We start from the raw sequence: 17,748 nt of genomic DNA, 5'->3' as shown, positions 1-17,748 counted from the left end.
GGGGGAATTGTCTTAAGCTATTGCTTCTGTTCAAATTGTCCAATCTCAATTATGTGGGTGGCTGAAGGGCACCACTTTAAGGTCTTACTGCTTTAAAAATTGGATGTCATTCTAAAATAGAAAATTATGGATCTTTTTAACTCGAGTCAAATCTTTATATAGTTCGATATGACCCGAGTTTACACAGACAATGCTTTTTATTCAAACAACTTTGTAGACAGTGTTTTTGAAATTCTGCTGTCACAAATTGTCTGTTTAGAAAGTCCACTACTATTGTGCTTATGTGCTTATGCTTGTAGTGTCATCATTTAGATACAAACCTGTTTCAGATCAGGGTGAAAAATCTCGGAGGTCACATGTGGAAGTTGCGCACGTTAAAGATCCTTTGATGATCCAAAATCGATAAGAGTAGACTTCAGCCGCCACCAGGACAAAATTCAAAATTAATTCCTGCCAAACTGGAAATGTTTAATGTGTCCGGCGTGCTCATTCCACTTTATGTAGTTGCAAGTGCCGCTTACAAAAACATAAACGTTTCTCATTTCCTGACCATTGGTCCACAGGAGGTGATTCGGCGGTTTGCTGCTGTCCCAGAGCCAGAGTTCCCTGGTCATGTGATACTGGAGCAGTACCAGGCTCAGGTAAGGGAGCTCTCAAAACCTTCTCACATCTTGCACTTTATTTTTTATTGTCCAATCAAAGGAAATTTTTAATCCCTCCGAATGTCATTAATTTGGTGTACAATTGTGTGTCAAGCTCTTTTATTGCTGTCATCTTTTTCTCATGCAAGTGAAAATTTTATGTTTATGTGAAATAGTTTTAGGAGTTCGTTCATAGGGTAAAAAATTAAATGGTCATTAATTTCCTATCTGTTTTTCTGCCCCTGTCACCTTCTCCCTCCCTCCCTCCCTCTCCCTCTCTCTCTCTCTCTCTCTCTCTCTCTCTCTCTCTCTCTCTCGCTCTTCCGATTTAAGTAACTATCATTTTGAATGAGATGAAGATGCTGATACACCCTCTAATCCCCCCCCCTCCCTCCAAACATCTTCACAGGTTGGAGCAGCCCTGAGACCTGCCTTCTCTCCAGATACTCCATCAGATGTCACTGCAGCAGCCTGTGAGGTAACACACAACTTTGAACCTTTTTTTAAATAGAAAAATACCATGTAAATATATTCTCTTCCTACCCTACCCCTTCAAGATGAATAATGTTCAGATGTAATGATATGGTCCAGAAGTTTTAACATGTTTATTGCTAAGATTGATTGATGGATTGGCGTTCTTGTACTAACAACTTTTGTGATAAAAGAGGGCATTTAGCTCTAGCTCTACTTTTTTACTACCTCTCTTTTAAGCGTATTTCTGTCTTACTTTTCCTCAGCTCTAAAGAACCATTATTGCTTTTGTTTAGCTCTATAATTATAATAATAATAATGATGATAATAAATAATAATAATGCAATTAATTTCTGCAGCGCTTACTCGTCAACGCTAACGCATGCAGCTATTCATACTGTCACAACACCATGGATAATGATATGCACATCACCACTTTATGAAAACAAGACCTGGATCGATAACAACAATGAACAAAAGAATACTATAACCATACTGGAAACCCCCCCCCCCCCCCTGTGCTACTGACTGCAGTTGTCTTTAGGCCATTCCGAAAGGGGAGATATTAACATGTTCTTATGCACAGTAGAATTGTAAATGGGCTGATTTAACAATGTCATGCTCATACTCTGCCGGAATAACATAGGGGGAACTGCTGCTTTTTTTTTCTTCGTCCTCTCATCATTTTCCTCTAGTTCTTTTATATGTTTGTCACTCTCTTGTGAACTGCTATTTACGGGGTGCCTTGATAGTCGAAGCAGACTTTGTGCTGTGGAGGCTAGAGAAATGAGCAGAGTAAGCCTGATTCCCCGTTTTGAGTTCTCTGTTGACATCCACCCCTTATCGCTCATATGACCTTATGCAGTTGCGAGCGCCGTAAAACCTTACTAAAACAAACCCAACTGAACCCATCACTCTCTGTGTCTCCCTTTGTACTCCTGTAGGTGTGCAGCAAGTGGATCGGCAGCGGCGTGGCCCGTGACCTCAACGACCTGCGCCGTGTCCACCAGCTGCTGGTCTCCTCCCTGGCCAAGCTGGGCTCGGTGAGCGGCCGGCCGCGTGCCCCGCTGTACAACGAGAGTGCCTCCACGATGGAAAAACTGGCTGTGATTAGAGCGTGGGCTGAGGTGAGATGTGAAATATGAATTTATAAAGAATTTTTGTTCACATCAAGAGAGGATTATTTTATTTGAAGTCGATATATGTTCTGACTAATGAATCTTCTGAAATATTTCATGTTGTTTGTGTATATGCTCCAATCTCTTCATGTATGAAAAAAAATCATTGTGATTTGTTCCTGCAACAAATCTGAGTCAATAGTGCTGTAAAACACCTACTGAAACAAACTAGGCAGTTGTTCATTCAGCAAATTGTGAGTCAATAGTGCCATAAAACACCCACTCAAACAACTTACTTACATGTTTACTCTCTCCCTGTACCGTCAGGTACATAAGGGGGAGAGCAGTTGATGCCATGCTTGTCTGTCCCTGGCCACGTCCTCCAATTTTGGCAAATCCAGGCCCTGGGTGATTGCCCCATCCCTTATTGTGCCTCTATAGCTTCCAGTTGGGTCCTCCTCGTTTTCTTTTTCCAATTGGTTTCCTATACCATATCTGATTGGATGTTTTCTGCTTTACGTTTCAAACAAACAAATTGTTCCCGCAGGTGTACATAGTGGCCGTGGACAGAGAGCTGGAGTCGAAGCGCAAGAAGGAAGGCCGTCAGAACGGGGAGGAGGTCCAGCCGTCTGGGCCCGGGGGCTGGGAGGACGGGGAGGAACACTACGAACAACACAGCGGAGAGAGTCTGCTCAGTCTGGTGCAGCCCGAGCTGGAGAACCTGAGCCGGCACTGGTTCCACGCACTGAGGGACCATGCCCTGCTCTCCTTGCCTTCAGGTAGTGCGAGGCGTTTTTGTGTGTGTGTGTGTTGTATCAGTATCAGGCTAGCAGGTGCCCTGGTGTGGTTTGCTCCTTCTTTCCTATCAAACATCTATTGCCCTAATCTCTCCTACTTCTTTTCTGTGTTTGTTACTCTATTGTAACACGTCTAATCTTTGGCTCTTGTATAACCTTATTGTGTTGCAAGTGCCGTAAAACTCTTACTAAAACTAAAGTATCTGGCTTGCTCTTTTTGTTGTCTTTTACTGTCGTGTATTCTCACTGCTCTATCACAATGATAGACAATATTCTGACTGGAGATTTACTAGTTTCTTTTCATCATCACCATTGCCGTTCTCACCCTGCATCAAGGTATAGGCCACAAACAAACACTTTCCACCTTATCCTGTCATGCGCTAGCCTCTTGATGTTATCTAGTTTCTTTTAGCATTAATTAAATGTAAGGACGAATATTTTAGTTGTTTTTGTTTGTTTAAATAAAGCATCGTTTGTTTAGTGTGCCTTTCTTTGCCTCCAACAAACAAGCTCAGCAAGAGTCTATCATTGTTATCTTTTGTTCTTCCATCTTCTTTCCTCTCTCTCCTCTGCATATGGTTTGTTCTCTGACTTTGATGCGTAGTCTGTTCCTTGTTGTTTTCTTTGCCTTTATATTTCATCCTTTTTCTCTGTTGGGTCTGGCTCAGTAACAACTCATTGCTTAGTCCGATCCACTGCCTTCAAAATGATCTGTCTTTTTATGCCTTGAGTCATCAAAGCTTTACAATATAAGCAAACTTCTTTCAAATTGATCCGTTTTTCATATTACAGAATACTCGAACCAGCTGCCCTCTGAAGGCGGTGCGTTCTACCACCCGGACACAGTGGAGACGGCCATCGGTCACTACCGCAAGTCCTGGCCGTCCATCCTGCACGGTCTGGCCATCTGGCTGGACTACACGGGCTTTGATCAGGCCGGGGCTGAGCCGGGCAACGAGAAGGAGGAGGGGAAGCTGACCCTTGGTGCGTCCGCCATCCAGCCTGCCAACGCCCCGGCCAACATGAGGGCCCGCACAATGAACCAGGACAGGTTCTTCCTTATACTGGGTACGTGTACGTGCTGTGAGCACCTTCAAAGGTTTGATTATTCTGTGTATGAGGTGTTTGCATCTTCTACGGTTGTCTTATACTGGGGGCTTGCTGTGAGCACTTTCTGAGGTTTTCTCAGTGGATGGTTGGCGGGTGCTCTGGTGTGGTTTGCTCCTTCTTTCGTATCAAACATCTATCGTCCTGATCTCTCCTCCTTTTTTGTGTTTGTTACTCTCTTGTAACACCTCTCATCTTCGGCACCTTATTGTGTTGCAAGTGCCGTAAAACTGTTACTAGAACTAAAAACAGGTTTTCTTACTCTTGTGTATTGGTCCTCTAAGGTTATCTTGTACTAACTGGATACATACTGTTAGGACCTTCTAAGGTTTTCTTGTTGTGTATTTGGTGTATGCGTCTTCTACGGTTATCTTATACTGAGTACATGCTGTGAGCCCTTTCTGAGGTTCTCTTTTTCTGTGGACGTGATGTATGTAAAGTAGTTGTGGCTTTTCCTTAGTTTTTATTTGCCCCCTGTGTCAATAGCAATCGGGGCTTCAGTGGCTAAGTGAGTAGTGAGTTCAGGCTCAAAAGTAATGTCAAGCAAGTGTCAGCGACACAGGGTTTAAGTGGGTGGTCACTGGGGTGTGTCCTTGAGCAAGACACAACTACCCCTTGCTAAAAAAAAACAGGGCGCTGCACAACAGTGGCGACCAGCAATGGCTTGTTTGTGAAATTGTTCTGCATTTGTGTAATATTGTTGTGAATGTATTTATGTATGTATAAATGCATTTCTAATTTTGTATGTGTTTTGCCCTTGTAACCCAATGCCCAATTTCCCCATGGGAATGAATAAAATGTTATTTTTTTTATTGATCTCGCTATAAAGGCATCAGCATGGAGGCTCTGTGTAACTCTGCCTCGCGCCTGGAGGAGTCCACGGTCCAGCACTGCCTGCGTGCCCTGAGGGCTCTACTGGGAACCTCGTGGCCCCGCTCACAGCTGGGCAAAGACGCCACCCTTAGCCGAGAGCTGCTCAATGTCATGCACAGGTTGGTTCACACGTCTACCTAGTCTAAGAGAGTCTCTGACTCACCGTACATCTGAACAAATTTGTATCTACTTTTTTTTTACGTATCAAATTCAATGGTCTTCTGAGTTCTAGCAGTTTGGCCTGAAAATGTATATACCTACATATACTTTTTTTTTTTGTTTGAGCGTCCTTTTTAAAAAAATTCTGTTCCACTCTGTGAAGACCTCTTTTTGTAATCATACTTTGGTCTTAAGAATTAGATTTTGGAAATGAAATTTTTGTTTTGCTCTGTATGCTCTCACATGCGCTTGTCATATGGCAGTAGCAGCACTGTATCATCTCTATCAACGTCTGTGTTATACGGTGGAGTCCACTTTAAACCAAACATGATTAATCCGAAAGGGGCAGTAAACCAAAAGGAAATAAAAGCCCCCAATTTTGTTTTCCTTTTTGAACAGTCTCTGAACCGAAAACACGGCTTAACCGAAGAAAATCAGGCGGTTTCATTGATTTTTGTTTAAGTGGACTCTACTAGCAGAATCACAGAAGACTTAAAATGACTTGAGGTATAAAAGCATGAGATACAGTAGAATGTCACTTTTTATGAGTCGGATAACTGAATTTCCCTTTTGATATGCAGAGTGATCCTGACCCGTGACGGAGTGGACATCCACAATATGGCTTTGGATGTTGTCCAGCGAGTGGCCACAGCCGCTAAAGAGCACCTAGACAGTCAGAGAGCAAAGCAATCAGGTGAGTTGACGGCTCAGAGCACTTCATCAAGGGTTCAGACTTTTCGCTACCTTAGAATTACAAAGCCCTATCTTCTCTGTACTTAGTTTTGAAAAATGTTGAGTTTCACAACATGTCAAGCATTCTCGAATGCCATTCTTTGGATATCTTGATAACGATTCCGAACAGTCTTACGATTTTGATAGAGCAAAAATACAACATTCAGATTCTGATCTCATGGTCTCAGTAACTCAAAACAGCCAAAATTGTCTGATAGAACCTTGTAATTCTAAGGTAACGATTTGTATATGGTGTGGTTTTGTCATATGCTGCTCAACACCGTAACCCCTTGGGCCAGAGATGTGTGCTACCTTTATCTTTCTGTGCACCAAACGCACACCAAAGTGTTGGGTGGTGTAAATCTAGCAACAGACCCAAAGGGAGCTCATAAGCATGAATCTTTAAAGGCTCGGGGAACTCAAGGGTTGGAATGGTTTACATTCAGTCTTGGGGAGAATTTTTTTTTCTTTAAGTTTCATGCAAAATTTTTCTAATTTTAATATGAATATTGGCACAGCGCTGTTTTTGAAGTACTCTTTCTCTTGAACTTAGTTCAGCTTATTTGTGCTGTTATCCTTGCTGACATTACATCGATCCCCCTTCGGTAAAATTATGTGAGGGTGCCTCTGTTTCTGAGGGGTTCCACTTTTACATTAATTTCAAGAACTCCATGACTGTGAAATGATCCAGAATTTTGTACTCTTTTAATAGTTATTTTTCCATTTTCGTTTATAACTTTAACAATTATTCTTGGTAAAAATTTAAAAAACCTTACCTCATTGATGTAAACCTCTAGAACGGTCTCTATATTTACAATATCAACATTTGGTTTTGCTAAAAATCAAACATTTTACCACACTGATGTAAAACCTCTAGAACTGTCTCTGTAAATCTTTATCTCCCAACCATTCAGAAAACACAGACAGCAAAGATGGAGTCAAGGAGGGCAGTGAGGCTACGTCTGGTGAAGGCGGCAGTAACGGAGACTTCCCCTCGCAGACCTCTGTGGTGTTTGCCACGCTGGAGGTGTGCCTGTGTGCCATCGTGAGGCACATACCGGCGCTGAATCCTTCCTCAGGCTCCACAGGCTTCCAACCCCCGACCCACCTGACTCGCATGGGCTCCGCAACCTTTGACCTTGTGGCCCGGGTCATGAAGCTCATGATGGAGCTGCTGGACCTTTGTTCTCCTGTTGGTCAGTTCATTTCCTAGATTGATGTTTGTGGTGTATTTGAATTGCCTGATGTGAATATTGGCCTCACAATTAACTGTTGAAGTTGATCATGCTCATATGATCTTATGCAGTTGCGAGCGCTATAACACATGTACAAAAAAAAGTTGATCGAAAAAATATTGGCTTTTGGTTACATCATTGTAGAGTCACTCCAAATTTGGTTAGAAATTGCTTGAAAAGTGTAAACAAGATGACACAGATTTTTAAAATGTTTTGTTTGCCTTTTACACTGTCCCTGTCGTTTTGTGCGAGAAAAATACTGGAATTGTGCAAAATGAGCCCAAAAATGTGAAATTATACGATTCTGTCAATTTCTGATCAAATTTTGCTAAATTATGCGGTTGGGCATAAAACCATGTCCTCCCAGATATGTGTTGTTAAGAAGTTAAAAGTATTCTTCCCTGTAAAAATATTCTCAGACTATTTTTCAGAAATTCTGTGCCATGTGATTGTGAACCACTAATGTTTGTGCTTGTCCAGGTGCTGTAACGGTCCTGCCCACTGTGTTACACTTGGTGACCAGCATCATGAAGGAGACCTGTGCTCGCGGGGCGGTCACCCCGGCTCCCAGCCTGGTCCAAGCGTGTCTGGACGTGCTGACCACGGCGTGTAAATATCAGGTGGTGCCAGACAATGCCAGGGATGAGGACGGCGAGGAGATGAGCAACGTGAAGAGGGACTGGGCGCGGCTGCTGCAGAGCACTATGGCATCCATACTGCAGTACGCTCATCCAGGTGAGTCTTTCTTTTCTTCTCATTCGTCTTTTAAATGGACATCCCCAGTCTCATGGCAGAAACTGATGTACAGAAAAGTGGAAAGATATGGAATAACATCAAGAGACTAGCCCGGGATAGGGAAAGGTGGAAAGTGTTTGTTCGGGGCCTATACCCTGGTGCAGGGTGAAAAAGGCAATGATGATGTGCCATATATGCATTGGTCAGGCTTGCAGTAAATGGTTTATCCAAGTGAATGATTCTCTCCCTGTTTTGGACATACAAAAGCACACTTATTCCCTCTCTGGGTTGGGACTTGGGAAAGTTGTTGATGAGCAAGGAGATGAGAAACGTGAAGGGAGATTGAGCCTGCCAGGTCAACCACTTTTCTCCTGAACAAAAGAAGGTTGTCTTGGAAAATTTCAAACTGCACTAAGTAAATGGTCTTTTCAGAGCATTGTAGCATCTGTAGTCCCAAGTCCGTCATGTATGTTATTAAAACTACATTAGTTAATTTTCTTGTCTAAGAAGTCGATGCTCCTGCAGAGGTCCTGTTTCATAAGTAAGCCAAACTGTGCGGAAAGCTCAGTGGGTGGTTGGCAGGTGCTCTGGTGTAGTTTGCTCCTTTCCCTTTCAAACATGTGTCTATCTATCATCCTGATCTCTCCTCCTTTTTTATGTTTGTCACTCTCCTGTAACACCTCTAATCTTCGGCTCTTATATGGCCTGATCATGTTGCAAGTGCCATAAAACACTTGTTAAACAAAAAACTCTTTCTAAAACTAAAAGGAAAGCTCAAACTAACTCTCTTTGACTTTTGTCTCCTCCTCCTCCCCCCCCCCCCCCCCCCCCCCCCACACACACACACACACACAGGTGAGGACCAGGCGGGCACGGACCTGGCTGTACTGGTGTCCATGCTGTCTGTGTTCACCACACACTGCCCCAAGGCTGTGGCGGGCATCAAGGACCTGCTGGAGCCCACGCTCGACGTCTACAGACAGGCCTGGGACTCAGATTCACCCGCTGTAAGTTACTGCTCCCCTCTCACTGAGATGTGTTGTGTTCTTTGATCTATTTTTGTTTTTTTCTTTGGGATAAATTTTACAGCTTTGGTTCAAAGCTGAGGAACAAGATCGAAATGGGGCACGACGCGGTGGAATCAGACACTCATTAATCTTTTGGTATATAGAATTATTGGTATCACCTAAAAGCTTGTTCACTTGCCTTGTTTTTTTATGGGGGAAAATACCCATTTATCTTGAATAGAAGTGGAGATATTTGTGATTGAAGGAGGCCTGGTCTCAGAGCTAAAAAATAGCGAGACAATGGCTGCTAAAGTTTGGTTACTTCCTTAGCTTGAGAGTCCTGGCAAACTTAAAATTTTTACATTTTGTATCTTTAATTAACGTTTTTAAGTAAAACCCACACAAAAATGTGTTTTTGAATAGACAAAAAAGATGTGAGCCAAAAAAGAAGAATTCAACAAAAACTGCCTAACTTGCGGAGAGCCAATTTCTTTGATTTCATTATTTTGACGAGTGCTTGGTTTCACCATCATGCCTTTTCATAACTCTAGCTTCTTTCCTATGCGGCTTTTCATAATCCTAGCATCTGTCCCCATGCCCTCAGAACCGACTGAAGTGCATCCAGGCCCTGACCTCCATCCTGAGCCACGAGGACAAGAACGTGCCCGTGCCCTACATCCACTGCCTGGCCCCGCGCTTCATCGAGCAGCTCAACAGACCCGATGCTCCACAGATGCTGAAGTCTCCTGCCGACCGTGAGCTGCTTCTGGCTGAGCTCGACTGCCTGGAGCAACTGGTAGCTGTGGTGGAGGATTCACGCAGTGAGTTGTTCTTATATATCTGTCTCTTATGGCTTGTGGATTCTTTCATAGATGGTTGTTCCCAAGTTATTTTTGCTCATGCTTTTTTTCTTTAGATCAGTTACATGACTGATTTTTTTAGTTCTTTCACGCAGTGAGTTCATGTAGATCTCTTATGTCTTGTAGAAACTAAGTTATTTTTGCTCTTGCTTTCTTTTCTTTAGATTGGTTAATTGATTGAAGGTCTCTGGTTTTTTATTTTTTCGCGTAGTGAGTTCATATATATATATATATCTTTGTGTCTTGTATAATTCGTTAATAGAAGGTAGTTCCTCTTTTGCAGCTGCGAGTGCCGTAATACCCTCACTAAACTTAAACTAGACATTTTTTAAGGTATTGTCGAGGCATGTGTGTGTTAAAAGCAGGCAGTCGTGGGACATCGGCTGGGAGCAACCCCTTGTGTCACTTTGACAATGTGTTGAGAATAAAAATAAATAAATGTTTAAAGTTCGAAAAATCAACTGACATTAATGTTCGGTTTTTGCTAGGCCTAATTTTGGAGCAAAATTATTCTGTTCAAGTTTGTTTATGTAAAACATTTATTGGCTGGGGTTCAGGGATTGGGGGAGGGAGGGTTGTTATGTTCTGTACAGATGATATGATTGCCTCCTGCATTTGCAGGTAGTTGGAGAGTTCCTTTGACAGGTCTTAACTCTTGACTCTCCCTCGGATGTTTCCCAGCTCTTAATGGCTGTTACTGTATCCGTATGCTTCAATTTTCTTCAAACTAACAAATCTCTCTGCTTCCCAGGGGTGACCATGATGGCTTTGTATGTTCCCATCCTGGTTTCTCTGTTGCTGGAGGAGACGACCGGGGCTCAGGCTAGCGCCGAACATCGCGCCCTCAGCGACCGCTGCCTGGAGAGACTGACAGAACTGGGCCGCCTCTACCCCGACCACCTGCGCACAGTGATGAGCGCCTCCGCACAGCTCAAGCCCCGGCTAGAGGCAGCCGTCAGACTGCGACAGAAGAGCCAGGCTGAAGCCAAGGCCAAGGCCGCTGCGAAGGCGGCTCCTCAACTTAACAAGCCCACTATCACTCTCAAAATGGATTTCAGCAATTTCAAGACGTGAGCCCTCACAACAGGTGTTTCAATATATGCTTCATCTGATGCAATAGACTTGAAACCTTCACGAGTTTCAAGTCACACTAAAGGGTACAGAAAACACATAAATAGTTCTTGTCCAGTCTTACCAACACCATAATCTCCAGGGTTGTGATTGGCCGTGGAGTGTTTGAAATTTAAAGCGACAGAAGACCAGTTTACTTAATGCCCATAAACACAGTTTCGCATGTGTAGGCTTAAAAGCTCAAACTGGCCGGGGGAGTGAAGGTACAGAGCTCAAAGATAAATTTGTCTCATCAACAACTGCGGGTGAATGTTGTCGTGTAAATAAAAGTACACTCAAACAAGAAAGGGGCCGGTGTATCAGTTCGAATAGCACAAGTGCCTGGATTGAAGTATTTCCTCTGTCGTGTGACAGCAACAGTATATCAGGTCTCTGAGAATTCTACTTCTCCCACTGTCGCACAACACACAATACAATTCAATATTCTGCTTCTGATGATACCTCTGTATAGGGCTGGGACAAAGAGTGAACGCTGGTGGATCAACAACACAACGTGTTCATGTCAACGACTCGAAGTGAAACCCTTCAAACTTGCCTTTTGTTCCTCATTTTTTAAAGCTGCCACAAAGACCTACATTAAAAGATGAGCTGTGTCAAATAGAGTAAGTTACCGCTGGCTGTGCATGCACCTATACGTGGCACACTGCACTCGGGTGAAAAGATCTCATCTCTCCCGTAAGTGACAGATGACATGTATCTTTGGTCCTATCATAGAGAAACGTGCTTCTTTCAGAAGGATGGAAAGCACAATGTTATTTAAACAAATTAGGTCTTCTGTGGTTCAATAAGATCCCCCTAGAAGATGAAACTGGACCCTGCCTATGAAAGGGTACTGGTTGTAAAGGTTTAAGAAATAAGAATTAAAGGAAACACTCGTAGAAAATTTTTACATTCTGACGCAATGAAATGTATGACTGTGCTAATATTAGCTCTACTCAGATGGAAGTTGTGACAATGAATACATTTTTAAATGCTTGTTGCCTTGCAATAAGATATATTGTATCTATATATGGTATAGAGAGCAAGTGGCTTGGTTTTATGTTTGTGTGTATCATGTGATAAATGAAAGATAATAGGGTTAAGGCAGACTGTTTTGGGGCACTTTATTGGTCATCTGTTGAAAGAAAGAAGCCTGGCCATAGTGCGACTGATTGTGTGTTGGAAGGGTCCTTAGTGAGGCATCTTGTTTCGTTTGCATGTGTGTACTCATGTACGGTGTGAAGATTTATAAATGCACAAATGTTTTTTAAACAAATTGTTGCTGTAAGCTTGTTATACACACACATATATATATATATATATAATGCTGTAAAGTGTCCTCTGAAAAAAAAAATTAAATACAGGACAAACAATAGAATGGTAATGCTTTGGGTTAACCTTTATCTACAAGATAATGAATGACCTTGCACAGTGATAAATGATGTTGTCTTTTTTTGCCAGTACAATGTTTTATTTCTGTCAGGTAAACTTCAGTCACATAATCACCTTTCTATTGCTTGTGCTGTACTGTTATGGCTGTGCTGATTTCTCATGTTACGATGTGTGATTGCAATAAAATTATCGGGTCACTTACACTTACACTGCCAGGATTCTAGAAGTGTGTTAATAGCAAGATGTTTTGTGTCGGTGACAGTGTATTCTGTTGTGCTATTCTCACATATCTTTATGCTTTGCTTTACCTTAGTCACAGTGGAAGCATATTACTATGGATGTATGAAAATGATTCTTTGCAGTGTATCGAACAAAAGATGTTCCCTTTCGTATGTGATTTTGACTTTTCTTTTCAGCAAATGATGCAGTGAATTGCAAAAGTCCCAAAGTTGTAAATGACACCCCCTGGCAACACAAGCAGGTCATATAAGTGCTGAAGATTAGAGGTTTTACAAGAAAGTGACTTGCAAAGAAAAGGAGGAGGAGATATAGGGAGGGAAGATTTTTTGATAGGAAAGAAAAAGCAAACCACACAAGATCACCGAGCAACCACCTATTTACTTTTTTTTTAACAATTTTTTTTTGTGTAGTTGATAAGTACAGCCATGAGGTGAAAGCATTTATTCTACATGGATCCCCTTTTGTAGGCGTGAATAAAGTGAATGTTTGCTTCTTTTCTCTTCAGCAGAACCACAGTGTTTCAGTGACTCTGGTGTTGATACTATTTCCATTTTTCTGAGTTCATTTTTCTTTTAGTTTATTTTGCGTGCTTAGAAATATCGGCAAATTAGTATATAAAGCTCCTGACATGTAGAATGGGACGCTTAAGGTTTTCCTTTTGTAACATATATTAAACTTTTTAGGGAGTCAGTGTTTTGTTGACAGTGTGCATTCAGCAAGCATGTAGGCCTACTGTCAAATATCTCATAGCAAACTGTACCAGAACTCTACAGTACTTGAAAATGCCTTAATATGACTCATGTTATAGTCAGATGTTTTGTCTTGCAGTTGTTGAATTTGAAAAAGAATATTATTAACATGTTGTATTGTTTTGTCTTACTACAGACATATATGTGTGTTCAGATTTGTAAAGCTTATGAAGGCTGTTCTCAAAACAAGGCAATAATATGCATTACTGTATTCTTACTGAGGTCTCATCTCGTATGAAGTGGTTGTGCGTGCATGTGTTTGTGTGTGTGTGTATCAGTGTATGTATGTGTATGTGTGTGAGAGAGAGATATTTAACTTTGTTCTCAGAACCAAAGGAAAAGACTTACTCAATTAGAATAATTGTCTCGTTTTTTTTAAAGACTAACGTACATGCGTGTTGATGGCAGGGTCCATGGCACATGTACTGACTGACATGATCAGACTGAGCAAACTAGAATTTTTTTTTCTCCATTTGACAAGCGGTTCAGGATTCGCTAGATGGAGCTCTAGATCTCATTCTTTTCTCTCTTTTTTTCTTTAGGTTGTTTTTATTCTTTCTAGCGTTAATATTGCATTAATGTGCTTCCCTTGGTACCAACTTGGCGTTTCAATTTATTAGCTGGAGGTCAAGCAAGAAACAACCTCCCATTTCAGTACTTGTTTTTCAAACTAGAACAACTCATGAGAAAGTCAGCAGCTTACGTAAACAAAATGATATAAAAGGAAAGATACTTTTCCCTTTTCATCCGTTGTCCTGCTAACTTCCAGCATATACAGGAAGGTTTTGTTACATATTTTGGCTTAAGATTTGGCAAGATCATAGCCTCATTGTTTAAATAGATTTCACACCCAGACTCTGATTTGGACTAACGATGGGTATGCTCCTCCACCCATCTGGGTTGGCTCCAGACTTTTAGATTAAAAGAAAGCACCCCCCGGGGCAGTGCCACTGCCTGTAGTGTCTTTAGGCCATTCTCAAAGGGGGACATTTCTCGTTCAAGCACAGTAGAATTGTAAATGGGCTGATTCATCATGCCACGCTCATAACTGTGCCTGATCTACAACAGGGAACTGCTGGTTTTTCTTTCCAAATCCTTACTATCGTCATTTTTTTTTTCTACTTCTTTTGTTTGTTTGTCACTCTCTTGTGAACTGCTATTTCCGGGGTTCCTTGATAGTCGAAGCAGACCTTGTGCTGTTGAAGCTAGAGAGGTGAGCAGAGTAAGTCTGATTCCTTGTAAAGACTTCTCTGTTGACACCCACCCCTTGGCGCTCATATGACCTTATGCAGTTGCGAGTGCCGTAAAACCCTCTACTATAAAAAAAAAAAAGATTAAAAGAAAGTTTAAGCAGGGCATTAGCTGTTTTGTTTCAGCGTTTTGATTTTGTTGAAAAGTTACTATGTAGCCTAATTTGTGGACATGTCTTCAACATACCCTTTTGACAGGAATATCCAGAGAGTTGTGATAGTTGCACTGGATGGAGGTGACATTGTTGTCTCTATACTGGTTTTTGTTTGGTTTTTCAATTATTTTTTTTAAAATAGACTTTCTTTGTTTCTGGATTATGATTGTATGGAGATGTTTTCATGATATTGTTGTAATGCGTACTTCTATCTTTCTTTGGAGAGCAATTTTTTATGAATGGCCAAGTACAAATTGTTTGTGTGACAGCATTGAAAATGATTATGTGTTGTTACATTAATTTTATTCTGTTATGAAACTAATTCCACTGGATAGTGGACATTGTTTCTACAGCCTCATGTCTTTTTATTTTGTTGCATGAGTGTATTGTTGTCTGGATTATTAGTTTGGTGATAACTTTACAAAAAAAGGGTGGTGTATATTAGTTTATTAAAATAATCCGATGTACATGTGTACATTTTTTTGTATGTCTGTGTATAGTATCGAAAAGTATATGAGCTTGACCCGATTTGTCTTGCTTAGATGTCTTTCTATCTTGAAATTCATAAGGGATTACTGGACCCCAGTGTGATTTCAAGTTTGAATTACATCTGAGCACGTAATACAAAGCTTTCATTTTAGACAGAAATACCACAAGCTTTTTTTTTTCTTTGTCTTTTTTTTTTTAATACTTTTTTTTTCTTGTTGGTAAACTGGTTGTTTCTGTGCTTTTGGACAGTTTCTTGTACGTCTTCGAGACTGACGACATTATAGACTCTGTTGTTGTGACACAGTCAGAAGAGCTTTATGGAAAACATTGTAAATGTGCTGAGATAAATTATATACTGTCTATTGGTAAACACAACGACTTTGGCTTCGTCTTTCCTTTTTTTTGGTTTTGTTTTATGTTATATTTTTCAGCATGTTTTTTAATTCCAGCTGAGAAAGGATTAGCCTTGAAAATGCTTTCACATCGCGGATGGTTGACGGGTGCTTCGGTGTGGTTAGATTTTTCTTTACTACCAAACATCTGTCATCCTTATCTCTCCTCCTCCTTGTCTTTATATGTTCCTTTCTTATACCACCTCTAATCTTTGGCACTTATATGACCTATTTGTGTCGCAGGTGACATAACGTTTCACCTCCCTCAGCTTAATGTTTGTTGTGTCCCAAATCAGAAATGCCACAGCTCGGTTGGCAGGTACTCTGGTGTAGTTTGCTCCTTTTTTTCCTATCAAATATCTATCACCCATATCTTTCCACTTTTTTGTGTTTGTTACTCTCTTGTAACACTTCTAATCTTTGGCACTTATATGACCTTATTGTGTGGTAAAATGCTTACCAAAACTAAAAAAGCTCTGTTCTCTGTGGTTCCTTTCTCAGAAGTACAGCTACTGGTGTGTTTGGTATGACCCTGTGCAGTTAATACTACTGCTGCCTTTGCCTCTCACTTTCAGTGTTTTAGGAAGAAGTGGCTCAGTAGTACTATATGGTTTTCCTGTTGGGGAAATGATTTGTTTTTCAATATAGATCAACATTTGTTCATAGAAAAGTTCTCTGTGGGTGGTTGGCGGGTGCTCTGGTGCGGTTTGCTCCTTCTTTCCTATCAAACATCTATCGTCCTTATCTCCCCTTGTTCTTTTTTATGTTTGTTACTCTCTTGTAACTCCTCTAATCTTCTGGCGCCCATATGACCTTATGCAGTTGCGAGCGCCGTAAAACCTCTACTAAAACTAAACTAAAAGTTCTCTCCTGTGATAAGGTCTATTTGCGTCTTGTATAAGAGTTCAAACCATAACTCTGTTTTTAAGTTTTAAGTAAGAGTTTTACGGCGCTTGCAACTCAATAAGGTTATATAAGTGCAGAAGATTGGAAATGTTGCAAGAGAGTAATAAACACCAAAAAAAAGAGGAGAGATAAAAACATTAGATGTTTGATAGGAAACAAGGAGCAAACCACACTTAAACACCCGCCAACCAGCCACAAGCCTAAACTCAAAAGTTCTGATTGAATAGCAATCAGCACAGGTTAATAAGAGCATTCTTTAGGTGCTTCGCCGTCACACACAAAAGACATGAGTTTGATTTCCGTATTGGGAGGTTTTTTCCTCAAATATCTCTGTCTCTCTGTTTGTCTGCTGGAACATTGTATCCTTCTCAGCCTAATTTGACCCTAACAGGCGGGCTCGAAACAGCTCACCTCCTATATCACATTAATTGTGTCTATGGAAACACTTACCATCATTAATATTTGTCATATTAATTTTTTAGCTCTCTCTGTCCAAAGCCCCAATAAGCTGATCTTGTCTCTTTTGAATTTATGAGTAAATCTGTCTTACAGTATTCGTTAGAGGAAAAGAAAAATATTTCAAAAATTCAAGTGTGCATGAAGTTTCGAATTGGACACATATAATATAATTAAAATAATTCACCTTTTCATGGAGACATGCATACACATTCCTTCTATTCAATGTGTGTATAGTTACACAACACACACACACTTACACATACTCTCTCTCTCTCTCTCTCTCTCTCTCTCTCTCTCTCTCTCTCTCTCTCTCACACACACACACACACACACCAAAAAAACGCAATTTTTAAAATGTGAAATGATAGGTTAGCACACAATCATACTATTAACTTACCATCAGTAAATATTACAATAGTGTGATGGCGCACAGAAAGAGCGGGGGCTCTCGTGGCCAAGAGGTTAAGGTGTTGGCCTCTCATTCAAAGGTCCCGGGTTCGAATCCAGGTAGCGACCGAAAAATTTTCTTCTCTAAAATTGTCTCCTTTCACCTCTATTTCTGTTCTCCAGCAATGTTCTGTCGTCTGCTTTGGTCTCCTCTTTCTGCCCCCCCCCCCCCTCACCTCCCTTGCTCCCTCCTCTGGGCTCCTGACTCTTTCTGCAGCCTTTCAACTGCTACTCCTTGGCTCCTTCTTACTGTTGTCTTTCAGACACACCCCTGATCTTCTGGTTGGAAAGATCTACACCTAGCCTTCTCGGACAAGGACGAAAAATCTCGGAGGGCCCGTGTGCAAGTTGCGCACGTTAAAGATCCGTTGGTGGCCTAAAATCGATAAAAGTAGGCTTCGTGGCCACCCGGGCAAAATTCAAA

The 17,748-nt window shown here is 41.3% G+C and overlaps 1 protein-coding gene across 1 annotated transcript in view; it reads left to right on the top strand.

The window, feature by feature from the left end:
- LOC101860112 (HEAT repeat-containing protein 5B) overlaps positions 1-13,322 on the top strand; it is a gene marked incomplete in the record, with an annotated part of 91,797 nt that extends 78,475 nt beyond the window's left edge. Inside the window, 12 exon segments of the mRNA XM_013085392.2 lie at positions 564-641; positions 1,051-1,119; positions 2,057-2,239; positions 2,778-3,009; positions 3,820-4,095; positions 4,964-5,126; positions 5,748-5,860; positions 6,813-7,094; positions 7,614-7,868; positions 8,724-8,875; positions 9,480-9,696; positions 10,487-13,322. Coding sequence (XP_012940846.1) covers positions 564-641; positions 1,051-1,119; positions 2,057-2,239; positions 2,778-3,009; positions 3,820-4,095; positions 4,964-5,126; positions 5,748-5,860; positions 6,813-7,094; positions 7,614-7,868; positions 8,724-8,875; positions 9,480-9,696; positions 10,487-10,809 — 2,343 coding nt within the window.
- Between the last annotated feature and the right edge of the window lie 4,426 nt (positions 13,323-17,748).

This window comes from Aplysia californica, unplaced genomic scaffold, assembly GCF_000002075.1.
Source record: "Aplysia californica isolate F4 #8 unplaced genomic scaffold, AplCal3.0 scaffold00370, whole genome shotgun sequence".
In the NCBI taxonomy this organism is placed as follows: Eukaryota; Metazoa; Mollusca; class Gastropoda; order Aplysiida; family Aplysiidae; genus Aplysia; species Aplysia californica.
The sequence above is the reverse complement of the archived record's forward strand: the minus strand, read 5'-3'. Positions and strand labels throughout refer to the sequence as shown.